General features: G+C 43.8%; 1 protein-coding gene across 2 annotated transcripts in view; it reads left to right on the top strand.

Annotated features, from left to right (window-relative positions):
- The window catches only part of Eif2ak4 (eukaryotic translation initiation factor 2 alpha kinase 4), an 87,062-nt gene that overhangs the window by 16,225 nt on the left and 44,716 nt on the right, over positions 1-26,121 (top strand). For both annotated transcript variants that reach the window (XR_007834462.1, XM_051183708.1), the window contains exons 5-12: positions 3,710-3,790; positions 6,350-6,498; positions 12,587-12,702; positions 14,455-14,612; positions 15,677-16,212; positions 20,531-20,637; positions 21,585-21,742; positions 24,665-25,092. Coding sequence is in view for 1 of the 2 variants with exons in the window: in XM_051183708.1 (XP_051039665.1) it covers positions 3,710-3,790; positions 6,350-6,498; positions 12,587-12,702; positions 14,455-14,612; positions 15,677-16,212; positions 20,531-20,637; positions 21,585-21,742; positions 24,665-25,092 (1,733 nt within the window). In the remaining variant the exon portion in view is untranslated. The remainder of the gene's footprint in view (positions 1-3,709; positions 3,791-6,349; positions 6,499-12,586; positions 12,703-14,454; positions 14,613-15,676; positions 16,213-20,530; positions 20,638-21,584; positions 21,743-24,664; positions 25,093-26,121) is intronic.

Here is a 26,121-nt window from a genome sequence, read left to right as displayed (position 1 = left end):
GTGAGTTCTGCTCAGCATTTGATTGGAGAAATGTGCATTCATGTAAGAGAAATGGTACAAGTTCACTGAGATGAAACATTACCCAGCTCCTCCTGTAGCCGTCTGTGCTGCCCTTAGAGCCCTTCTCCAGGACCAAGAGAAAGGGGGTGTGTGACTGGGCTTCCTGTGTCTCTAAGCCTGCCAAGCTGTACAGGGGTTCCCTGGATCTGGAGGCTTCTCCTCTTGACTGAGAGGAGTGTCTAATGCCCAGAGAACAGAAAAGCCAGGGTTAAACTGACTTTCATGTTCACCAAACATCTCTGTTCTTCCTTTAGTCTGTCCTAAGCAGGAACTGTTTCCTGGCTCCAAAATCCTTTAAGTTGAAGATGGTTTATACCCTAGATTTCCTTCTTGATTTTAATTTAAACTGTTTTCTTTTTAGCCAATTGATTGACTTAATGAGAACTTATGTGGGTACAGGTTATAGAAAAAGGTATTTGTAGTTGGGTTTTTCTATCCCATCAGACTTCTTATTAATTATGAAAGCTTAGCCAATAATTTAGGCTTGTCCCACTACCTCTTATAACTTAAATTAACCCTTTTTTATTTTATTTTATATTTTTTTCTTATTTTACATATCGATCCCAGTTCCCTCTCCCTACCATCCTCCAATGTTCCCCAATGCCCCCCCAGTCCCATTCTCCATCCACTCCCCAGGGGAGGTGAACCCTTCCAGGAGGAGTCATCAAAATCTGTCAAGTCATTTCGGGTAGGGCCTAGGCTCTCCCTCATGTCTCCAGGCTAAGAGAGTTTTCCTCCATGGGGAATGTGCTCCTAAAGTCCTTTTGTGCACCAGGGATACATCCTGGTTCCACTGTCAGAAGTCCTATAGACTGCCCAGGCCTCCTAACTGAGACCCACGTTCAGAGTGTCTGGGTCAGTCTTATGCTGGTTTCCCAGCTATCAGACTGGGGTCCATGAGCTCCCCCTTGTTCAGATCAGCTGTTTCTATAGGCTTCTGCAGCCTTGGTTTGACCCCTTCGCTCATCACTTCTCCCTCTCAGCAACTGGATTCCAGGAGTTCAGCTCAGTGTTTAGCTGTGGGTGTCTGCTTCTGTTTAATTCAGCTATTGGATGAAGGCTCTAGGATGGCATATATGATAGTCATCAATCTCATTATCAGGGAAGGGCATTTAAGGTAGCCTCTCCATTATTGCTCAGATTGTTAGTTGGGGTCATCCTTGCAGGTCTCTGGAAATGTCCCTAGTGGCAGATTTCTCTTCAAACCTATAATGGCTCCCTCTATTATGGTATCTCTTTTCTTGCTCTTCTCTATTCCTCTCCCGACTCAATCTTCCTGCTTCCTCATGATCTCCTCTCCCCTCCTCTTCTCCCCTTCTCTTTCCCCTAACTCTCTCTCCCCCACACTCACACTCCCAATTTGCTCAGGAGATCTTATCCCTCTCCCCTTCTTTGGAGGACCATGCATGTCTCTCTTATGGTCCTCCTTGTTTCCCAGCTTTTCCGGTGGTGTGAATTGTAGGCTGGTGTTCCTTTGCTCTATGTCTAATATCCATATATGAATTGAGTACATACCGTGTTCTTTTTTTTTTTTTTTTTTTTTTTTTTGTGACTGTGTGGTTACCTCACTCAGGATGGTTTCTTCCAGGTCCATCCATTTGCCTTCGAATTTCAAGATTCCAATTATTTTCTGCTAAGTAGTACTCCATTGTGTAAATGTACCACATGTTCTCCACCCATTCTTCAGGTGAGGGGCATCTAGGTTGTTTCCAGGTTCTAACTATTACAAATAATGCTGCTGTGAACATAGTTGAACAGATGTCTTTGTTGCATGGATGTGCATCTTTTGGGTATATGCCTAAGAGTAGAATTGCCTGATCTTGTGGTAGACTGATTACCATTTTCCTGAGTAACTGCCACATTGATCTCCAAAATTGCTGTACAAGTTTGCACTCCCATGAGCACTGGAGGAGTGTTCCCCCTCTCGACACATCCTCTCCAGTACAAACTGTCATGGGTGTTTTTGATTTTAGCCATTCTAACAGGAGTAAGATGGTATCTCAGAGTTACCTTGATTTGCATTTCCCTGATGGCTAAGGATGTTGAACACTTTCTTAAATGTCTTTCAGCCATTTTGGATTCCTCTATTGAGAATTCTCTATTTAGTTCTATAACCCACTTTTTAATTGGATTATTTGGTGTTTTGGTGACTAGCTTCTCGAGTTCTTTGTATATTTTGGAGATCAGCCCTCTGTCAGATGTGGGGTTGGTGAAGATCTTTTCCCACTCTGTGAGCTGCCATTTTATCTTGTTGACTGTGTACTTTGCCTTAAAGAAGCTTCTCAGTTTCAGGAGGTTCCATTTATTAAAGTTGATCTCGGTGTCTGTGCTACTGGTTTTATACTCAGGAAGTGGTCTCCTATACCAATTTGTTCAGGGGTACACCCCACTTTTCTAAGAGGTTCGGTGTGGCTGGATTTATGTTGAGGTCTTTGATCCATTTGGACTTAAGTTTTGTGCATGCCAATAGACATGGGTCTATCTGCAGTCTTCTACACACTATCATCCAGTTGTGCCAGCACCATTTGTTGAAGATGCTTTCCTCCTTCCATTATATAATTTTAGCTGTTTTGTCAAAAATCGGGTATTTTCAAGACAGGGTTTCTCTGTAGCTTTGAAACCTGTCCTGGAACTCACACGGTGGACCAGGCTGGTCTTGAACTCAGAACTCAGAGATCTACCTGTCTTTGCCTCTTGAGTGCTGGGACTAAAGGCGTGCACCACCACCCACCTAAATTAACCCATTTCTATCCATCTATGTATTACTACATTATCTGTGGCATTTATTTGTCCTCCTGCATATCTTGCTCCTTCTCCAACTGGCTGATGACTCTGTTCATCACCCCTGCTACCCTCTCTTGTTCTTCCCTTTCTCCATCTTCTGGCATCCTTCCTCTTCCCAGGTAGCCCCTTTCTGTGTCTAGGTTCCTGTGCCCAGTTCTTGTTTCTACATAATTTTCTCTACCCTGTACTGTATTGTCACTCTGTGTTGTATCTAGAGAAAGGTGTAATGTTTGACTGAACAAGCCTACTGTTCTCCATCCCTCATCTTCTGTTGAGATGGATCTCATCCACTATTGTTTAGTTCCCATTAAAGTGTGTCTGGTCACTATTTACAGTACATATTTGCTCATCATTAGAAGTTAGTGGGATTTAGCAGTCTTTTTGGTATAATGCTGTAGCTACCTGTAAATAAAGGTTATGTTCCCACATTTTACGTCATTGCTATTAATGTTTCTGATGACTTCCTTAATAATTTGATGTAATTTAGAGTTGTGGGGAACTAAGAAAAATTGATGAAGACCAAAATATTAGTTTTAATACTTAAAGGGATGATGGAAAAGGCAGATTAAGGTCATGGAAGATAGACATGGTACCTGGGACTTCACCCCAGGCCCAGGTTCTGAGGGCATCCAACTTCTACTATGCTGTCCAGGCCCATGGCAGAGAGCAGCCCTGGTGCCCAGTCCCTGCACACAGGCGATGACAATGCTGACTTAAGCCTGCTTCCCAAGAACGTTGGCAGCACAGATAAGATGTGGCTCCTCCAAGCTCATTGTGTGGATCTCACAAAAGCTATGTGATTCCTGAGTTTACCTGTTGGGTATGTTTTAGAGATTGGTTTCTGATCTGGTCTGCTTTATTTCAGCAACGGGAAATCCTCCACGAGATTCAGAGAAGGAAAGAGGAGATCAAAGAGGAGAAGAAAAGGAAGGAAATGGCTAAGCAGGTGCTGGCTGTTCTGAGCTGAAGGGTTTATATTTCCTCCTATAAAACATCTGTATTTCTATTGAAGTCAATTTTCCCTCTCATGCTAAAACTTAAAACACAAAAACTTTCATTTATTATGTTTTTGGCTGTTTGCTTGTTTTATTTTCCTGTTTGTGATAGAAGGGCTTGAGACACGATCTTACTATGTATCCTAGGATGACTTTGAATTCATAACATTTTGTAGGCTACCCATATACTCATAGCAATTCTTCTGCGTCAGCCTCCCTAGCTCTGAGAGCAGGTACATAAGCACTGTGCTGTTTATTGTGGATTTTTAGATTTCCCAAATAGGTTACAAAATTCAGTGTTGTATATTGTCTGTAAATGATTTTAGTTTACAGAATTACAGTAATTTATCAAGTGAGTCCAAAGAGAGGAGGTTGGAACTTTGTTAATTAGCTTGCAATAGAATTTTTATTTACAGACAAAAGTTTGTTCTTATAAAGAGTGAATGGAAACCTTACATGCCTGCCTGAAACTTAATTTGGTGATAGAATGATTCACCAGCAAATTTAAAAAGAACAAACAGCTGATGTGATAGAGGCACTCCTCACTGTCCTTCAGGTGTTTTGCTGGAAGGTTCCCATGCAGCAGGGACCTAATTTAAGCTTTTATTTTTCTGCTGCCTGTTGTGACTTTAGACACTCTTCTGTGACTGTCTTTTCTCACCTTAAAGACAAAGGGACTATAGCAGGTCACCCTTGGGTAAAGATACACCCAAATCTGATTTTCTGTTGCCTCCAGGCCTCCCATCTTGCCTCTGGGCTGCCTCCCAGCAGCCATTCTTGTTTTGAAGCACCAGTCTCTGATCTCTCCTCTAGCTCTATCTCCCTGACTTTACAAGCAGAGTCTAAGCTCTTCCACATATAAAAATTTCATTTTCTTAAAGCTGTGACCTGAACTTCACTTGGTTGGTGATCCAGGGTCAGCTTGAGCAATGCACTCTGTTGGATATATACACTGGCAATTGTGTGCAAATGTGGAGGCTGGGGTCAACTTAGCTTGATTGTTTGCCACCTTTTTTGTTGTTGTTGTTGTTTTGTGTTTGTTTTATCTTGTTTAATGAGTACTGTGTTTTGCATGCACTCATGTCCATGTACCACAAATGTTCAGTGCCTGAGGAGGCCAGAAGAGGGCATCAGATCTCCTGGGATTAGAATTACAGACAGTTGTGAGTTGCCACATGGGTGCTGAGAATCTAACCCAGGTCCTGTAGAAGAAGAGCCAATGCTCTTAACCTCTGAGCCATCTCTCCAGCCCCCTCAACATTATTTTTGAGACAGGGTCTCTTACTGAACTTAGCTCACTGATTGTCTGTTTGTCACCTCCCTGGTGGCACACCACCACATCCCGTTCCTTGCTCATGCCTGTACAACCAGCCTCCCCATGCACATTTTTAAGTTGAGTCTAACTGTTGCACTGTAAACTGTGATTGTTAGCTGTAATTGTCAACTTGACAGCCTGGAACCACTGGGAAGAAAGTTTCATGAGAGATTATTTATATTATGTTAGGCCTGTGTGGTGGAGGGGAGGGGTCGGGATTGTCTGGATTGCCAAAGATCCAGCCCACTGTAAGGGGCATAATTCCCTGGTTTTGGTCCCTGGGCTGTATTGTTAATCCTAATAGGGAGAATAAGACCATCATTTGAGCCAAATTTGAAGCAAGCTTGGTTTTTATTGGGGTACACCCAAGAGCTGGCCATCTCAGGTTAAAGAGAGCATCCCCAAATCCACTTCTTTGGCCCCTTTTAAGGAGTAAAATCACAAGTAGTTTTTACAGAAGAGAGACAATGGGGCAATAAGGAAACTTTAAAATTTTTCAAAAAAGCATGTCATTGCTGGCCAGTCACCACTGGTGTATGCCTTTAATCCCAGTATGTGGGATGCAAGAGCAGGTGGATCTCTGTGAGTTCAAGGCCTGCCTGATCTACAGAGCTAGTTTCAGGACAGTTAGGGCTGTTACACAGAGAAACCCTGTCTTGAAAAAAACAAAACAAAACAATCATATGGTCACCCACCATGTGATTAGGAGGGATCAGGAAGGCTCAGGGTATTCTCAAAAAACAAATGCTGGTCACTCACTGGTTAGAAAAGGTTGGGTTCCAGAAAATAGAGCAACTCAGCTCTCACAGTAAATAGAAACTTATTTTAAAATACAGTATAATGGCTCCTGCCTTTAAAATGAAGTCAGAGGGTTTCCTCAATATAAGAGCAGAGAAAGTTAACGAAATATGAGGCTATGCATAAGGAGTGCTTGTAACCATTTCTCTCTGCTCCTGACTAGATGAATGTGACCAACTGCCTCACGCTCCTGCCACAGTGGTGGACTGTGACCCAGAATTGTGAGCTTACATAAACCCTTTCTCCCCTAAGTCAGTTGCTTCTTGATGGTAACAAAAGTGAAGTTAAAACATCCCCATCAGCTAAGATATTTCTTCTGTACTGTGGGTGATTCTATACCATGCTTATCATTCACTTGTGCAAACAACTAGTGTGGGTCTTACTCTCCCTCTTCTAGGAACGTTTGGAAATGACTAGTTTGCCAAACCAGGATCATGCCTCTAAGAGAGACTCAGCAGGACACAGGACAGCTGCCATTCTCCATGGAGGCTCTCCCGACTTTATAGGAAATGGTAAACTCCGAACAAATTCCTCAGGGAGGTCCAGGTAAGTCCTTCCAACTTCGCTGTGAGAGGCTAAAAGATGTGGAAAATGGCTTGCAGTGAACATGGACCAAATGGTCAGATAGAAATCTTTTCCTTTCTTCCTTTTTTTGGGGGGGGGGGTGTTTTGTTTTCTTGTTTGTTTGTTTGTTGGAGACATGGTTTCTCTGTGTATCCTTGGCTGTCCTGGAACTCTCTTTGTAGACCAGGCTGGCCTTGAACTCACAGAGATCTACCTGCCTCTGCCTCTTGAGTGCTGGGATTAAAGGCTGGGATTAAAGTTCTTATTTAACACTTTCTAAGTAACTTCATGTATTTGTTTTTGTGGTGAAGTTCTCTGCCACTGAGCTGAGCTGTACCCCTAACCCTCTTCTTTATTTTATTTGGAAGCAAATCTTACTTGTAGCCCAGGTTGCCCTAAAACTTTTGATCCTCTTGCCTCAGCCTCCTGCTTGACTCTGAGTACCTAATGGAACCAGTTACACAACCCAGACCCCTTTAGAACAGTCTGTATACTTCACAGTCTCACTTCTGGTACAATTTTATTTGATTTTTAATGATTTAAAGATTTTATTCATCTGAATCATCATTATCCACTCAAATTTCATATTTCATGCTGTGTGTGTGTTCGAGCCTGTAAATTTTTTGTGGTAGTGGGTGGGGGAGATAGGGTCTGATATAATTTAGGGTGACTTCACTCAAACTTGCTATGTAGCCAAGGATGACCTTGAACTTCCAGTCCTCCTACCTTTACCTTCTAAGTGCTGAGAACAACATGCCTAGTTTACTGGGTCCTGAGGGTTGAATGCAGGGCCTTGTGCATGCTGAGCAAGCTCTCCATCAACTGAGCTACTTGGCCAGCTATAATTAGATACAAACACAAACAGATGTGTACAATTTTTCAAAAGTGGGCACAGTACACAATACCCATTCCAAAAGGAGGGAGTCAGGTTCTCTGCCACCAGAGATCACAGAAAGAACACTACTTTCTCTGTCCTTTCCTACTTAAAGATCTTCTCTGTCCATGTGCTGTGGCCCCCTGAAAACCGGGAAGAAATTTGAATGCAGAAGCCATGAATGGAGAGGTTATTAAATAATTTAGGGTCTTCGACTCACTCTAAATTAAAGTTGTATTTATTATTATTATTATTGTAAATGTGTGTAGGGGGTGTGTGTGTGTTCATGTGTTGTGTGTGCGCTTGTGTGTGCCGTGGGCCACATTTGGAAGAGAGCCACTTTGCAGGTGTCGGTTTTGTCCTTGTCCCCGGTCCCATGCCCCGTTCGTTTCAGTTAGATGAGTCAGCACATCTGAGTGAGGATGACAGCACAGCAAACCTGCTCACCTCAAAACCAGGCCACAGGAGAAAGGGGGAGGGGCTGAAGCCTTCTGGTGCATCCCAGTCCCAAACTAGCGGGCACATTTTCGGCCTTGGTGGCAGGTATTAGACAGCAGTGCAATGCTGACACTGGGACCTGACACACCGCCACTTGGCATGGCCCTCATGGTGACCATTGCTCCTTGACGTTCTAGCACATTGCAGACCACACTTCTCCAGCACCTTCTTATTCTCGTTTTTTAATGATTCTCAATATTAAAGTCTTTCCCTTTGAGGAATTTTTGTGTGGGCTTTGGTAGAAGATACAAATGTGTACAATGGTAGATTCTCTAAACAAAATAATTCTTTGGAAAATCCCTGCCACCTTGGAACTAGGAATTCCATTGTGCCATCCTAATCACACCAAGGGCAGGAAAGTTAGAGATTCACTAGGCATACATCTGATCCCAAGGATGAAATGTCTACAATTCAGATCCAGACCTGAGACCATTAAGGGCAAGAGTTTGGTTAATAAAACACAGAGAAATCAGAATGGTATGGTATCGTAAAAAAAAAAAAAAAAGTAAGACTGATCAGAACCTTCCCTTTTGGGAGTGTTATGAGAGGAACAGACCCGTATAGTAAGACTAGGAAATTGCAGTATAGCGGATGCTCCCTAGAAGAAATCTTTTCCCAAGGTCAGGTGTTTGGATGAGGATCTCCATTCCCAAGGGGAGGGGGCTTGAGGAAAGTTCCTGCTTGCTGAAGCAGTCATTCTCCATATCTCTGGCAGGAGAAACTTGTGGCCCTTTCGTGAACATATGACTGGTGCCTGTTGTCAAGGCCAATGCTGGATTCTTCTACCCCTGATCTCAAGCCACATCCCAGCTCACATTCCCCTCTTGTCCTGTGCAACTATAGAGTATAAAAGTGTAATTTTTACTTAATTAAACCCTGCTGACAGCTGTCCTTATTCACCCTCAGATCTTGTCCATCTCCTTCTCTCCCTCCCCCAACGTTACACTCCCTCTTGGGAACCTGACCCAGCTGAAGCAGGTCTCCGGCAGCCACTTAGTTTCTTGCCACTTGAACCCTATTTAATTTTTTCACTCTTAGTTTTTCATTTTAAACATTGATTTGTTTTGTTTGTTTATTATGTGTGAGTGCCCCGGAACACATGTGGAGGGCAGGGGGCTTTGTGGAGTGGACTCTCTTTTCATCCACCTGTCTGTGGGTTCTGGAGATTGAACTCAGGTCATCAGGTGTGGGTGTGGGTGTGGGTGGAGAGAGAGAGAGAGAGAGAGAGAGAGAGAGAGAGAGAGAGAGAGAGAGAGAGAGAGAGATCAAAGAACAACCCGTGGAAATCAGTACTCTTCTACTACCATGCAGACTGAACTCATATTGTCAGGCCTGGTGGTAAATGCCTTTACCCACTGAGCCGTCTTACTGGCCCTCATTATTTGTTTTTAAGTTATTAAAATTGAGTTGTATTAAGTTCTCTGTCCTTCGTGAGACCTGATAGTTAGTATTTGGCTGTTTTGCTTGAAACTACCTTCATCTGATTAGGCTCAATACTGCCTCAGCTATGAAACAAAGCTACTAACATAAGTGATGTTTCCCCAAACTCTGGTCCAGCCATAACCAGACAGACCTAAACTGTGGGCAGATGCCACTGGCCTTGTGGAGGTCGTGTCTGCCAGAGTTCAGAAGCTCCTGTCTTGTGAGTGGAGTGGGCCCTGAAAGGTCCCTCTAGCCCAGTTTTTCATGCCTCCTAAGTAAATAGTAGATTGCTAATGGGCTTTTGCCTCTTTATTCTTAATTCTGTTCATAATTGTTTATTCTTATTCTTAATTCTGTTCATAATTGTTCTTGATGTCAGTTTCTCCTGGCTGCCATGTGCCACACTATTTTATTGACACTTTTCTTTTAGTGCTAATTATCCTCTTTTTTTATTTTATGTATGTTTGCATTTATTTTTTCATGTGTTTACTTATTTGTTGCAGTGCTGGGATGACACTCAGCCTTGTATGTATTGGGCAAGTGCTGTACCATTAAGCTACACCCCAGCCCTAGCGCTGCTAACAGTTGTAATGAGGTAGTCAATTTTTTTTCAGTCCTTTGAGAATTTCATACAGCGTGTTTTACCAGCCCCCACTCCTCCCAAATTCAATCTGTTTCCTCCCCATCCAACTTTGTGTCCTCCTTTTTTTTAATGCATCAAATCTAGCTTGCGCTGCTCATATATCCTTGGATGGATGGTGTTCCACTGGAGCATGGCCTATTTACCAAGTTAAACTCAAAGAAAAATGACCTCCCTCTCCCAGCAGCAATCAGTTTCCAGTAGCAGCTTCATGTCACCTCCCCTTTCCATGCTGAGATTGAGTCTGGCTTGAGTCTGCATGGTATTTGTGCATGCTATCATGATCACTGTGAATTCATTTGTACAGCTGCCCTGTTGTATCCAGAGAATACTGTCTCCTTGTATCCATTCACCATCTCTGGTTTTCCACCTTCTCTTCTACAGTGGTCCATCTCTGAGCCTTGGGAGGAGGAGAAGGATGTGAAATAGGTGTCCATTTAGGGCTGAGCATTCCAGTCTCAGTACTCTGTGCCTTGACCACTTGTGGGTCTCTGTGTTACTCACTATCTACTGCAAAGAGAAACATCTTTCATGAGGGTTGACAAATGCACTAATCTGAGTATAGCAATGTCAATAGGAATTGATTGATACAGTGTCTACTTAGCTAAATTGTAGTAGTAAGTTCTCTTCTGGGACCTGTCTAGCCACAGGTTCTTAGCCCAGCAATAGTACCAGGTATGGGTTTCATCTTGTGGAGTGGAACTTAAATTCAGTCAAAGAAGTTGGTTACTTCCGTGGTGTTCATGCCACTAATATCTTTTCTGGGCTAACCTTATTGTAGTCACAGTGTTCAGAGCTGAGCAAGATCAGTGATTACTTTTCCCTCATGTAGTGTGCATAGCTCCTCTAACATCCTGAAATCTAGCCAGTAGAGATGAAGCTTACAGGTCAGTACCAGCTTAGTGTCTCCATGTTATGTGACTCAAGTATGTGGTGATGAATATTCTAAAACACCTTCAAACCTGTCAACTGAAGGATATTGGGATGGCCTGGACTAAAAGGACTGTGTAGCACCATCGTCTGGCTAGGGCAGAGCTCAAACTGAGGGCTTCTGGATTCCTCCTGTGAGTCTATCATATGGTTTTGGAACTTTGTGTCCTTTTCTTCACAAACCTCAGTATGCTCTTGTTTGCACAAGAAGAAGCTTAAACAGAACTTCAATGTATTGATCATGTCCCAGCATTTCAAATATGTAGGACAACTGCATGGTATAAGGGATCCAATATGGGAAGAGGTCAAGGAAGGGTACAAGTTGCGGCTTTGGAAGCAGAGACACTGGGTTATGACTGAGCAGTTTTGGTATCTGGGAGAAAATCTGAGGTGTTCAAATAGGACATGGAGCTAGTGAGGAGATGAGAGGGATGTAGGACTAGTGAAACCTTAGTAAAAATGAAACGGAATTTGACAGCAGAGGAAGACAATGTTGGTTTATTGTGGCTGCAGTGGTGTAAGGAGTGGGTGGTATGGAGGCTGGAGTGAAGACAGCAAGAGCAGCAGTTTGAATATGAAGAGCCAAGATACGTGTGTGGCGAGTGCAGCCTGAGAGGACAGTGTAGGGGTGGGAGGAAAAGATTGAATATTCAGGATAGAAGGACTAGCTGATAGACCAAGATATCAGATAAGACTACAGGGAATGGAACTGCGGCATTGTCTCCAGCCTGTCCTCGCTGTTGACTGCTGCTGCACCGGCTTTCTTTATGGGTAGGATCCTAGGAATCATGGATTTTCCTCTGTGCTCCTTGTTCTCAGCAAAAGTAAATGTCACAGGTTGTGCTTAGCCTAAGAGATCTCTTCAGAGATCAGCAGACATCAGCAGAGTGTTTCTAATGAGTGTCCAAGCATTTATAAGCTCTCTCCTTCCCTGCTTGTTAATTATTTTTACATTCTAGTGTCCCAGCTTGTGCTCCCCATCCATGGTAGAGGAAGGAGAAGAAGGGGGACAGGAGGGCACAGGAGGGATAAAAGGGAAAGAAACAAAAACTAGAGAGCCTAGTATTTTGGGACAGTCATGGAGGGGAATGACAGGGAGTGTCTATCAAAGACAGAAAGAGAAGGAGGCCCAGACTGATAGGACTCTGAGCCCCTGGGCCCTGTGAGGGACAAATGTAAACTGCTACATCCAGATGAACTTCCTACAGTGATGGATTGTGATGGACAGCCAGTTGAACTTCCTGCAGTGATGGACAGCCAGTTGAACTTTCTATGATGATGAAATATTCCATCTCTGCTCTCAGTACAGGAGCCACAAGAACTACTTTTATTACATTTTCATGTGTGGTATGTATGGGTGTGCTGTGTGCTTGTGTGGAGGTCAACTTTGTAGAGTTGGTTTTTTCCTTCCATGTTCCAAGGATCAAACTCAGGTCATCAGGCTTTTGAGATGAGCGTCTTTACCCACTGAAACATTTTGCCAGTCAAAATCTGAATTTTAATTTCACCTTGAATGGAGTTTATGGCATTCCTGTATAAAAAGGAACAGTGGGAGGTGGGCAGTAGTTTTCCCATTAGAGCCTTCAATGGGAAGGCTCTTCAGTGCAGTCTGAACTGCCTAATAATTAGGAGGTATGGAAGGGCAAGAATTTCCTGTGTGAATTGTAAGTTAAAGGAAAAACCCATTCTCCAAATTTATTTTTAAGGCGAGAACGTCAGTATTCTGTCTGTAGTGGTGAAGCCTCTCCGGGCTCGTGTGAAATCCTGTATTTCTGTGTGGGTAGTCCTGAGCAGCTCATGGTGCACAAAGGGAAATGTGTTGGTGAGTAAACTAGCTGAGTTTTTTACGTTTGTTTAGTGACAAAAGTTAATCCTGATGTAACAGCGCAGACTAGAGACCGCATGTAAACCAGCATAGTCCAAGGAGGAAACCTCCCTAACAGGAAGCTGCAGTTCTGGCTCCCTCATGCCTAGGGTGAGCGGCTACTCAGTTCCTCTAATGTCACATGGAAATAAAACCATCTCTTGGAAATGAACAGTGAACAGACAGTCCTAAATGTTGTATCATGGCATCTGGTACTGGTAAAATATATAAACAAAATTAGTCCTGATGTTTGTGATCTTTAATAACCAAATTACTGGGTTGTTTTTGTTTTGTTTGTTTGTTTCAAGACAGGGTTTCTCTGTGGCTGTGGGTGCTGTCCTGGAACTCACTCTTGTAGACCAGGCTGGTCTCAAAGAGTTTTTTCCTTTGTGGTGCTGGGAATTGAACCAAGATTCTTGTGCCTGCTGAGCCAGTACTCAACCACTGAATCACATCCTGGCCCCCGCATCTCCTCATTTCAAGTTACTCCATCTGCCTGGCATTCTCCCACATTGTGTCTGGCCAGAAAAACAAAACAAAACACTTTTTTTTTCTATATCTTATTAGCAGTTGTCTCTGCTGGCTACTTGAAATGAACCTTTCTCTGCAAGTCAAGATTTTGATTTTTTTTAAATACAGTTTTTTTTTTATAGTGACTTTCTTGGCCATATAGACACACTCCTAGGACTTGCTTTCATGTAGTAAATTAACAGTTAACTTTTATTTTCAATCCTATACATATTCTTGCCAGAATTAATGAGTAGCATATCTAAACTCGGGCTTGTGTGCTAGCAGCACCCTTTTGTTCATTTTAAGGTGGTACAAATAAGCCAGAGAACAGCTATTGAGCAGACAGCAGATGGAGCTGGAGAAACCAACATCTAAAGAGTCTGTGGGCTGTCCACTCAACCTGGCTACTGTGACAGCAGCCTAGACAGACAGGATTCTACAGGGCTGACATACTCGAAACAGCCACCAGGCTGTTGGCTTTGGACTTGACTCAGACATTTCACGGTCGTGAACTATGAACATGAAGCTCCCTGCTGTAATAACAAGGGAAGTCAGGAAGGCAATGTTCTTGGGCTCTCAGTTTGTCACTGGTGCTTATTAAGAGTCACCTTCAGTGATTTCATCAGGAGACACATTGTAAAAGATCAAGAGTGCACCACTTTCTACCTTAACTGTCATTTCTGGTTCTTATCCTCCAAAATATTGGGAAGTTCTGCTTTGCCAAGCATAACCAGCGTTTATGCCACTGATTATGATTTTTAAATTAGACTAAAAGCTGTTTGTGCTGTGCACACTAATCTGTATTAGTGGAGCGACCTTGAGGAGGCTCCCTTCCTGCAGAGCGAGCAGTGTGAAGGACAAGGGAGGCATAGCTAGCAAAGTGGAGCTGCTGAGGAAAGCAGGTCCAGTAGGCTGTGTTCCCTTTATCTGTCCTGATGCTAAGATCTCATCATTGATTCTGAACTTTCTACGTTAGTATTGGAAGGCTCAGGTTATACTGGTAATTATTAAAAATTGCTTAGAAATGGACAAGTATTATACTAAATGATACTTTTCATAGTTATCATGTGGTGCCCATTGTTGGAGTTAAAGCACACCATACACACACACACACACACAGAGAGAGAGAGAGAGAGAGAGAGAGAGAGAGAGAGAGAGAACACAGAAGTGGACACAGTGACCTTTTCTGTCTTTCTGCAGGCAGCAATGAGCAGCTGGGGAAGGTGGTGTACAACGCTTTGGAAACATCGACGGGCAGTTTTGTCTTGTTGTACGAGTGGGTCCTTCAGTGGCAGAAAAAGATGGGCCCTTTCCTTACCAGTCAAGAAAGAGAGAAGATCGATAAGTGCAGAAAGCAAGTAGGTAACCTGGCATGCTGGCACACACCTGCAATTCCCAAGACTAGGACATAGAGGAGGGAGACCAAGTCCGGCTCATCTTAAGATACATAGCAAGTTTGAGGCCATCCTGGGCCACATGAGCCCTTGACTCAGATTCAGTAAAAGAAAAAGGTCAATGGGTGTTCCATGGCTGGCCAGAGGCCTAATCTCAAGCTGAAAATGATGAAGCAGAAAGCCTGCGCCCACAGATGGTCCACGGAGTGTAAGGACCAAGGGAGGCCCACGCCTTCACCAGGCCTCAGCCCCTATGACTTCTGCCTGGCTGGGATTAATTGTCGCTGCAGAGTTGTGCCGATTGCAATCACTTATATTTCCTCTGCTCTTTTAGAATGCTGCTTTCAAATTGAATTTTGAGGGTTCAGGGTTTTCTTTTGTTTTTGTGCACTGCTGGGAATGAGTTTACATGAGTTTATAACGCTGAACTCGGAGGAATATTTAATAGTGTATGTTGCCTTTACTTGATGACGAGATTAGATAGAAAATAACCAAAAGCAAGAGAATTCTGAAGCACACCAAAATCAATAGTTATTTTTGGATTGTGCTCATATAAGTAAGTTAGAGGATTTTTTTTTCTCTTTGTGTAATATATATTTACATTTCCTTTCTGAGTGCTGAGAATTAAACTTAAGGTCTCCTGCCTACTGGACAGGGGCTCTACCACTGAGCTATACCTCCACCCCCCCCCAGACTTTAAATTTTTTACAATAACCCTCATTATAATCATAAAATGTTATTTTAGATGTGATTTTTTTTCTGCTAGCCATATCACCCCAAAAATAAATAAAATTGATTTTAAAAGCCACTTGGCAATTTTTATGGTGTTTGAACACTGAGTTTTGACACTGACGTTGATAATTAGCTAAAATTCCTTACATTTTTATGTACTGTCAGGTTGATCCACAGTTTAGGGGAAGATTTGGGCCATGGCATCTTGCTTTCCTGTCTGTGAAAGTGTGTTTGTGCCTCGCCCTACTGTTGAAATGAAACACCAATTAAGATCATTTGCCTCATGCTCTTCTCAGATTCAAGGAGCAGAGACAGAATTCAGCTCCCTGGTGAAACTGAGCCACCCAAATGTTGTACGCTACTTTGCAATGAACTCCAGAGAGCAGGAGGACTCCATCGTGGTAGACATTTTGGCAGAGCACATCAGTGGGATCTCACTTGCTGCGCACCTGAGCCACTCGGGCCCAATCCCTGTGCATCAGCTGCGCAAGTACACAGCTCAGCTCCTGGCGGGCCTGGATTACCTGCACAGCAACTCCGTGGTGCACAAGGTTCTGAGCGCGTCCAGTGTCTTGGTAGATGCCGAGGGCACTGTAAAGATAACGGATTACAGTATCTCTAAGCGTCTGGCAGACATTTGCAAGGAGGATGTCTTTGAGCAAACTCGAGTTCGATTTAGTGATAGTGCCCTGCCTTATAAAACAGGGAAGAAAGGGGATGTGTGGCGTCTTGGCCTTCTGCTGCTATCTCTTAGCCAAGGACAGGAGTGTGAGGAGTACCCTGTGACCATCCCCAGTGACTTACCAGCTGACTTCCAAGACTTCCTGAAGAAGTGAGTACCACTGATTGTTCACTTGCACTTTCCACCCTGGGCATCTAAGGAATGAGGAAGCTGAGACTTGAGGGGAGGAGCCAGGGCGAATTCCCTTTCCAGGTGTTCTGTTTCCTTGACATGGTCTTCCACATTTTCTTAAACACGCTTGGGTTTAATAATTGATTGTCAAACTACATCTGGGAGACTGCCTGAATACGCTAGAATTTTCCCCATCCCTGCCCATCCCACAAGTGTTAGCACTAGTGAGAGGAGAGATGGAGACCTTCTCCATTCACTTTGCTGCTGAATCCTGAGAGACCAAAGAGGAGGCCTCAGGAAACCAGCTGAGAAGTGTGGTTCTGCCCTGTTTTCCTGACCATTCCTCTCCAGTGGCTTTCTCGCTCAGCCAGGTCAGAGGATCAAAGACCGCCTGTTTCCATATTTGTGAATCACAGGTACATAATCATTATAAAGCCAGCTTTAAAACGTTTGTATGCATGGTGTGTATGTGTGGGGTGTGTGTGTCTCTATCTGTGTGTCTGTGTCCTTGTATTTGTCTGTGTCTGTGAGTGCACGAACCCACTGACAGTACATGCATGGAGCTCAGGGAACAACTTCCTGGAGTCTGTTCTCTCCTTCCCCAGTGGGCCCTAGGGATCAAACTCAGGTTGTCAAGTCCTCGGGCTATGAGCAAGCCATGTCTCCCACTGCCATCACTGGTCCAGAGCCAGGGTCTGTCCAGCTGGAGAGAATCCTTAATAACGAGGCCTCCCTTGGACCTAAAGTGTTTGCCCAGGTCGTTCCCCTCAGTGTTTTCTCCCCTAGCCCCGAGAACGAATGTTCTCATCTAAGCCAGTGCTGTCTCAGTTTGTAATAAGAGGAAATAGCTCTTCGATTTGCATTTCCCCAGTACCCGCAGGAACCACCCTGGGCTGCTTCTCCTTCCTCACACTGTCTGGTTATTCACCTTTGTTTTCCTAGTCGCTCACGTTTATTTCTCTTCCTCTGCCTGCATTTCTTTCTCCTGCCTTCACGTTTCTCTTTACCCATCTCCAGCTGACCTGCCCCACAGTGAACTTGCCACTCACTAGCTCACTATTGGAGCATCTCATACACATCAGAGTTTCTGTAAGTGATGGACTGCACAGGTGATGGCAGCCACATAAGACTGAATGTGACATTGGAGCTGTGTTCATTTAAGCAGCACTCCATGAACCACCTGATGTTGCATACTCAGGCTGTGCCCTGTTATTAAGCAACACACAGCATTTAAACAAGGCTGCTGATGTGTCACAAAACGTAGCCACAATAGACTATTCATGTGAGGAAAGGGACCAACTCTGATTCTGTATATAACATTCTCTCCTTAAAGTATATAAACTTTTAAGATTTTTAAAGAAGCCTCCTATTTCTTTTAAATGAAATAGAACTTTAAAAGCATTTATTTAGATGCACTCCACAATGAGGGTGGCTGAAGTGACCGACGGGAGGATGCGCTCCTAGTGGAAAATCTCACTGCCGTCTTTCCCATGTCACTGAGCCCTCTACTCCCGTCTGCTGGTCAGGAGTGTTTCCGTCAAGGGTGGCACTAATGGATTCATAAATGACACAGGACATTTACACAGAAGGTGTTTTCACCTCAGTAGCAAGCAGTGGGTGGGAGGGTTGAAACTCTCCTGGTCTCCCCTTACAGAAACAGCTCCCCTCTGTCACTTCTGAAGTTGAGATCTGAGATTTGTTCTGACTCTTACCATAACTGTCATCTGGGGTGCTGTGTGTGCTCCTCTCTCCTGGGAGGGCTCTGGTGGACTGCTTGCTTGGGGGGTGGATAACAATTGGGGTGTTAGGTCATTAGCTTTGCTCTGCACCCCAGTTAGCAAAAGGAGCAAATAATGGACAAAAGCATAGTGGGTCCCTTCTGTGATCCCTGCCATACTTAGTTAACACCCTTGGGACGTCAGCTGTGAGGTGGGAAAGAGCCAGGGTGCTAGAGCCAGGTGGCAGATCAGGTCCCACAAGGAGATCCTAGTAGCTATCCATATGGGAAAATACAAGTCACTCTCGGTAGGCTTTAAACTAAAGAGTGTGTGTGTGTGTGTGTGTGTGTGTGTGTGTGTGTGTGTGTGTGTGTGTGTAGGAGAATGTAGTAAATAAATTCCAGTAGTTCTCTAGCTGTTTCTGGGGTTAAGTGAGTTGACACCTATCAAGTGCTGCCATTGGTCCCTGCTGAGTAACTCCTGTAGTGTGAGCTGTGGAAGGTTCTAGGCCTGCCATCCTTCTGGTTTCAAAGCTGGAGCTAGCATTGCCTCTGCTGCTAGTATCTACTATACTGCCAAAATGATTGATTCTGAGAATATAATCTTTTCAAGTGAGAGCCCCAGAAAAGCACAGTTCCCTCTCAGCAAGCTTGAAACCTTCTCTGATCCAGATCTGTGTGTCAATCACAATAATGTCACGGTAGACTTAGTGTAGACAGTGCACACTGTAGAGCTGAGAGCAGCGTGTATGGAAATAACCCCAACAGAACTGGGAAATATATATAAATTAATTCCAATAGGTCCAAGCTGACATGGATATTTGACATAAAATTTTAAGACACATGACTGAAAAGGCCACTTTTGAAAGGCAAGTTAAAAATTGATACCTACAAGATAATGTCTAAAAACCTCAATATCCTAGATAACATTATGGTTGGGCTGTTGTGCATTTATATATAGAAATAGATAGGTAAAGGTCTATAGTGATGCACATTAGGAGATGAAAAGGAGGGAGAAATAAGAGGCAAGAACTGTGTTTTTGTTTTGTCTTGAGACCAGGCTGACCTTGAACTCACAGACATCCTCCTGCTCTGCCTTCCAAGTGCTGGGATTAGAGGTATGGACCACCACACCCTATAAAACTAGTTTTTTGTTTGTTTTTGGCCAGGTGGGACTGGCACATGCCTATGGTCTTACTTGGAAGAATGAGAAAGGAGGATTGCAAATTCAAGGCCAATCTAGAATATATAATAGAACCCTGTCTCACATATGGCAGTAAAGGGGCTAGAGAGACAGCTCAGCAGTTAAAAGCACTTGTTGGTCTTACAGAGGACTTGAAATTGGTTCCCAGCACTCACATGGTGGCTCATAACTATCCATACTCCCGGGGGTCCGGCACCCTCTTAATTTCTTTCATGGTGTGCATATTTACATGATGCAGAAAAATCATATACATAAAATAAAAATAAATCTGAAGATAAAATAAGGCCAGGCATGGTGGTGCACACTTTTAATCTCAGCACTCCAGAGGCTGAAGCAGACAGATCTCTGAGTTCTAGGCCAGCCTGGTCTATAGAGTGAGTTTTAGGTAGTGAGTTATATAGTGAGATCCTGTTTCAAAAGTAAAATAAAACATTTTATAACTTTTGGATAATATCTTTAATATTCACAGGAATTTTGTTTTACTGGTATAATTGAAGTTTATTTATTTTTTTTTTTTTACAATGTCAGTAACAACTGAAGAAATTTACTACAAAATATAGCATCTTATACAAATGATGTTCTCTTGCTCTTCCAGGTATAAGCCAGTGTTTTACCTCTTCATGCTATAACATAAAAACTAAGTTATCCTTTATGATGGCTGCTGTCATTGCTTTGAATATATAGGTTCAAAATCTGGAGCTCACAATGACATGCTTCTTTTGAATATGTCACTTTAAACAGAGTCAAATGTGGGTCAGGGACTCCACTTTGAGAAATCCTGGCATGGCTTGTTTTGACTCACCCAAAGCAGAACAAAAATGACTTGTTAGAACATCAAATGCTAAGCAGGCTCTGGGAGTGAGTATTGACGGTGTGTGTCAACAGTGTTGCTCAGTATATTTCAGGTTCATCAGCATCTGGTTACTCTCTTTGGAAAACTTAATTTATGCATGGTCCCCAGCTGGCTTAGTTTAATAGGGGGAGAGACCAAGCTGTTAAAGGAAGCAAAAATCCAAAGCTGACCTCTGTGGTCTGAGAACATATCAAGTCATTCCATGCTGCCGTAGTCAACACAATGCAGTTAGTTTTCCTTGTTTTGGTTTTTGGTGGTTTGTTTTTTGTTTGGGTTTTTGTTGTTGTTGTTGTTTTGTTTTGTTTTTTGTTTTTTCCTCCATTTTCTGCTCTGCTGTGGAACATGCAAACCCTGAAATGGTGTTTACTCATTTAGACTCACTTTTAAGTACATTTTGCTCTGTAAGTGACATGAATTTGCTAATGTGTATTTAAAAGGGAAAGCAGAGCTGTGGTTGGATGGGGTAGATTGACCGGAAGGTGTTTGTATTACACACTGCTGAGACTCTCCCTCCCCTACTGAGGTGTGTTTGCCTGGATGACAAGGAAAGATGGAGCCCTCAGCAGTTGCTGAAGCACAGCTTTATAAACCCTCAGCCAAAACTGCCCTTAGTGGAGCAGAGTCCTGAAGGTGAGTTCTGCCTGCCCACCTGCCTTTCCCCTTCCCTTCCCTTCCCTTCCTTTCCCTTCCCTTCCCTCCCCTCCCCTCCCTTTCCCTCCCCTCCCCTTCCTTTCCTTTTCCTTTCTTTCCTTTCCTTTCCTTTGCTTTTTTCTTTTTCTTTTGCTTTTTTCTGATAGGGTCCCACTATGTGGCTATACCTCTTGGTCTTCCTCGTCTGCCTCCTGAGTGCTAAGATTACAAGCATGCCCTACTATACTAGACTATCATCCTTTTATTATTATGAAGATACAAAGCCTAAAACTGAGAACGTTTGCATGGATTATTTCTTTTACCGATGCCAGGCTACACGTAATCCATTTATGTGCCGGCCTTGTGTGTTTTGCGACCCTTGTTCTTCTAGCGTCTGTTGACGGAGTGAACATTCTCATCTTGCCGTGTCATTCATATTGTCAGATACCCCTAGTAGGTCTTGGAATGGCCAGGAGTCCTGAGTTTGGGTTCTGGCTGTCTAGTGCAGTCACTTCCTCTCCATCCCTGTTACCCTCACCTGTACAATGGGCTGACTATATATTCCTGCCTACTTTAAAGCACAAGGTGAGAAAAGATGTCAAAGTGCAAGGAGTGCTTTTTCAGACCAGTTGGAGCCCTTTCTCTCATGCTTATGTTGTTGGGTTCTGTGAACTGCGCACGTGCGTGTGTGTGTGTGTGTGTGTGTGTGTGTGTGTGTGTGTGTGTTTTATGGGAGGTGGGGAGTTGTGCACATGTGCATGCAGTACCCTGACAATCCAGAAAAGGACACCAGATTCCCTGGAGCTGGAGTTAACAGTTGTGAGCTGCCCAACAAGGGTGCTAGGAACCAAGCTCCAGGCTGCTGTAAAAGCAGTGTGGGTCCTTAACCACGGAGCCATCTCTCTGGCTCATCTTCTTATATTTCTAATGCTTTTGTTTCATCTTAGATTCTGGGGGACAAGATTACATTGAGACTGTCATTCCCAGCAACCAGCTGCCCAGCGCTGCATTCTTCAGTGAGACACAGAGACAGTTTTCCCGATACTTCATTGAGTTTGAAGAATTACAACTTCTAGGGAAAGGAGCCTTTGGAGCAGTCATCAAGGTGTGACAGAGTTGTCCCCAGTCCCCTTTAAAGCTCCTTCTCTTTGATTTCCATGGCCCCACGGGCTTGGTTTCCATTTTGAGAATGGAAAGGAGAGTGAATAAGACTCTTGAAGCCATGGACCTTCACTGGAGTTACAGGCTTGCTTTAACATTACACTGAACTTATTAACAGTGCACTATTCCCACGTCCTTGGGTGGCTCAGAACAATCACGTGAAAAATACATGATTATCAGCATCCTGAGTGGTCAAGATCTCTGCGTGAAGCCCATTTTCGATGCTTTAGTTCCTTTCCACCTTCCCCCCCAGTTTTGTTGGTGTTACCATAGAGAAAAGGATTCCAGAGTTAGACAGAGGTGGCAGGGAGACAGCCCTGAAGGCGCTCACTTCCTAGCTTACAAGGATGGGGAATTAATGGCCTGTTTTAAGGTGTGCTGCCCTCAGGACTCTTTCTTCATTCTGGTCTGGGGCAAACTTATTCTTGTAGGAAGAGGCCTCTGCTGTTCTTATATAATTTAAGTATGTTGTAAGCCATAGGACATGCAGATTAAAATGTATGAAAAACAGCTGAGGTACATGCCATCTTCACATATGAAGGTGACTTCTAGCAGTGGGGCATATATGTGTTTGATTCTGAGAGTATGAGGAAGAAGGAGTCACTCTTGTTTGATTGATTTTTATGTGGCTTTGGGGGGGTTGTTTGGTTTTGTTTGGTTGTAGTTGTATTTTGTTTGCTTTCTTGCTTGTTTTGAGATAGGTTTCCTGAAGCCTAGGCTGGCCTCAACTCAGTGTAGCAGAAGATGACCATGAACCTCTCCTCTTCCTACTTAATGCCTTCAGAGTGCTGGGATTTCAGGTCATACATCCATGCCTGTTTCATGCCCCACTGGGGACAAACCCAGAGTTTGTGTATCTTTGGCAAGAACTCTACTAAATGAGCTATATTCCCATGCAGGTTTTTGAGGAGCATATTATATTGGGTAGGCTGCCCTCAAGCTGTGTGTCCAAGGATGGCCTTGAACCCCTGGCCTTTTGCCTCCACCTCCCAAGTGTTGGGATTACAGAAATGTACCACCACACCCAGCTTGGAAGCATCACTCTTACTGCAGAGTACCTCTCCACCAAAACAACAAATTTCCCCACAAGAAAAGAGGGGCAGCCTTTAGCAAGGCAGGTATCCCACAGGAAAGCCCACAGCTCTAGGAGTTTAACTCAGTGTCATTTTTATTAACTCTGTCAGTCTTCTTTCACATTCTTGAATTTCAACCAGTGTGGATGAAGTTTGTTAAACTTCATTTCTTTCTTTTCTTTCTGGACAGGGTCCCTTGTAGCCTGCCTTATTCACACGGCAGTTCGTGAGTTTGCTCTAACAAGGGCATCTTCGGCTGTGCCCTTGTTCCTCCCCTTGGCTCTCACACCCTTCCCACGTTGCCATTTGAGTAGTGCAGCCTGCTTCACCGTAGGTTCCTTTAGCAGCTGGCCCTTCACTGTGTGTGCACTTGTTCATTTGAACAAATGAATTGCTAGTTTCTAGTGCATTGGGTCTTATGTAAATGAGAAAGAATCTGGTATAGTTAATTTAGTCAGGCCAGTGAAATCCTCAGGATAGGGATGGTCTGAGCACACTGGCCTTGAGGCTTTTCTATTGATTCATTGTGCTCCTAATAGTATTGTCTTATTTTATAACCATATTTTGGAATCTTAGTTGGATGACAAAGTCAATGGACGGCACGTGTGTTAATGGTGATCACTGCTGTCCGTCAATCACACCTCTGTGGGGCTCGGGCAGTACTCTTTCTCCATATGTCCTCCTCTCATTGACCCCATTCAGACCAGTAATGAAAATCTACAAATATCATATAGGTAAGAAAACTCTTCCAATTCACATGGCCTTATACATTCTCTGTAAAATAGTCAGCATTTATTTCAGGTTTGTTAACATTTCTGGAGTTTCATTCTTTTTTAGTGATTTTAAGTATTAAGCCAATAAAATCATCAGATGAAGACTTACACTGGCTTTAGAAAATTAATTTTACTTTAAAACTAAAATGATTTTGGAATTTATTTACCAGATATAATGAGAGAAGAACAGGGAAGCAATGTCATCAAAATTAATGTAACTCATTATTTCATATGTTAATCTAAATTTTTTAAAGAAAAGAAAATGTTATGCTTATCAATAAAGAATTATTGCCAGGCAGTGGTGGCACATACCTTTAATCCCAGCACCCAGGAGGCAGAAGCAGGCAGATCTGTGTGAGTTCAAGATCAACCTGGTTTACAAAGTGAGTTCCAAAACAGGCCCAAAGCTACACAAAGAAACCCTGTCACAAAAAAAAAAAAAAAAAAAAAAAAAAAAAAAAGAGAGAGGTTATTACGATAGGCAGAGTGGCCCATGCCTATCCCACCATTCAAAGGTGGAGGCAGGAGGTTGCCGTCTAAGGTTACCCTTGTCTGCATAAGGAGTTTGGGGTCAGCCTGTGCTATGAGACCCTGGCTAAAAAAGAAATGTAGTGATTAAAACAGAGGTAATGCGTAGTTCAGTAATCCCAGCTCTGAAGCAGGAAGATATCAAGTTCCAGGACTGGCTACATAGTGAGATCCTGTCCCAAAAAGAGATGGAGAAAAGGGAGTGTGAGGAGAAAGCAAAAGAAACAAGGAGGCAGGGAGATGAAGGTTGTCCTCTCCCCAGTGCCTCCCAGCAGAACCCCACATCTGGATTCCTTGACCTTTTCCCCGTTTGGGGGGTATCCAAGGCTTTCTGCAGTATGAATTCACGCCTTGTGGCTCTCAGCTATTATTGTGGGTTCTCAGAATTTCAGGTTCTGCTGGGAAGGAACTAATGGGGCCAGGCTGTGTAAATGCCAGTGTGCAAAATCCTGGGCCACAGATCTGACCAAGTCCTCCCCTACTGCCTGGCAGGTGCAAAACAAGCTGGATGGCTGCTGTTATGCAGTGAAGCGCATCCCAATCAACCCTGCCAGCAGGCACTTCCGCAGGATCAAGGGTGAGGTGACGCTGCTGTCTCGCCTGCACCATGAGAACATTGTGCGCTACTACAATGCCTGGATCGAGCGGCATGAACGCCCTGCAGTGCCCGGGACACCACCCCCAGACTGCAGACCCCAGGCCCAGAACAGCCCAGCTGCCTGCGAGAAAGCAGCAGACGGCACCGAGGAGCTGGGCAGTGTGGAGGCTGCAGCACCGCCGCCTATCCTCAGCAGCTCTGTGGAGTGGAGCACATCTGCGGAGCGCTCCACCAGTGCGCGCTTCCCAGTCACTGGCCCGGGCTCCAGCAGCGATGAGGAGGATGAAGATGAGCACGATGGTGTCTTCTCACAGTCCTTCCTGTAAGTGCTAGCTAGCGGTAGGGGACCCCTGATGCCTAAACCAACAGGCCCACCCCAGAGGAACAAGAGAGAAGCAAGCCGGTGGAAATCTGTTTCAGAGAGTAGTCAGATGCAATGTACAGGAATTTTAAAGATTCCCCACATCTGAGGCCAGGAGAAAGGAAAAGCAGAAGTTATTTCCAATACTTTATCTTGATAGATTTAATAGAATTTGTGACAGGGCAGTGCATTAAATCACAGCTTCCAACTCTGTGGACCACTTAAGAATCTTAGAGTCTTGATGTAGTTCTAAGTGCCCAGACCTGTAATTATGACCCAAGGGCATTTGCCTTAGAGATGTTTCATTGTACTCAGTTGGATACAATTTATCTTAGCATTTAATTACTTTGAGAAACAATCTAGCTACATTTTAAAGAGTTCTTTGTTGGGGGCTGGAGAGATTGCTCAGTGCTCTTTGCTCTTCCAATGGACTTGAGTTCCATACCAAGCATGGCTCACAACCATCTATGACTCCAGTCCCAAGGGATCTAACGCCCCCTTCTGGTCTCTGTGGGTACTGCATATGTAGGGGGCACAGACCCATACACATAAAGGTTTTTCTTTAAATAAGATAAATAAAAGACCAGAGTTTGGGTAACAGAAAAGAGAAGCCAACAGCCCAATCTGTATCGATGCTGTAGTCATGGTGTGTCTTAGCTACTGTTCTATTGCTGTGAAGAGATACCATAACCAAAGCAACTTAGAAACCATTTAATCATGGGCTTGCTTTTGGTTTCAGAGAATTAGTCCATTTCCATCTTGGTGAGAAGCTTGGCATTAGGCAGCAGACAGGCAGGAGGCAAGCAGGCAGGCAGACATGATTCAGAGGCAGAGAGAGAAACTCAAAGCCTACCCTCAGTGATACACTTCCTCCAACAAGGCCATGCCCCCTAATCCACCAGCTGGAGACAGAACATTCAAATATATGAGCCTATGGTGGCCATTCTCTTTCAAACCATCACATGCTATAATGTTCTAGCTCCTTTGGTT

The sequence above is a fragment of the Phodopus roborovskii genome, unplaced genomic scaffold (assembly GCF_943737965.1).
Source record: "Phodopus roborovskii unplaced genomic scaffold, PHOROB, whole genome shotgun sequence".
NCBI lineage: Eukaryota > Metazoa > Chordata > Mammalia > Rodentia > Cricetidae > Phodopus > Phodopus roborovskii.
Note: the sequence above shows the minus strand (reverse complement) of the source record. Positions and strands in the feature narration are given on the sequence as shown.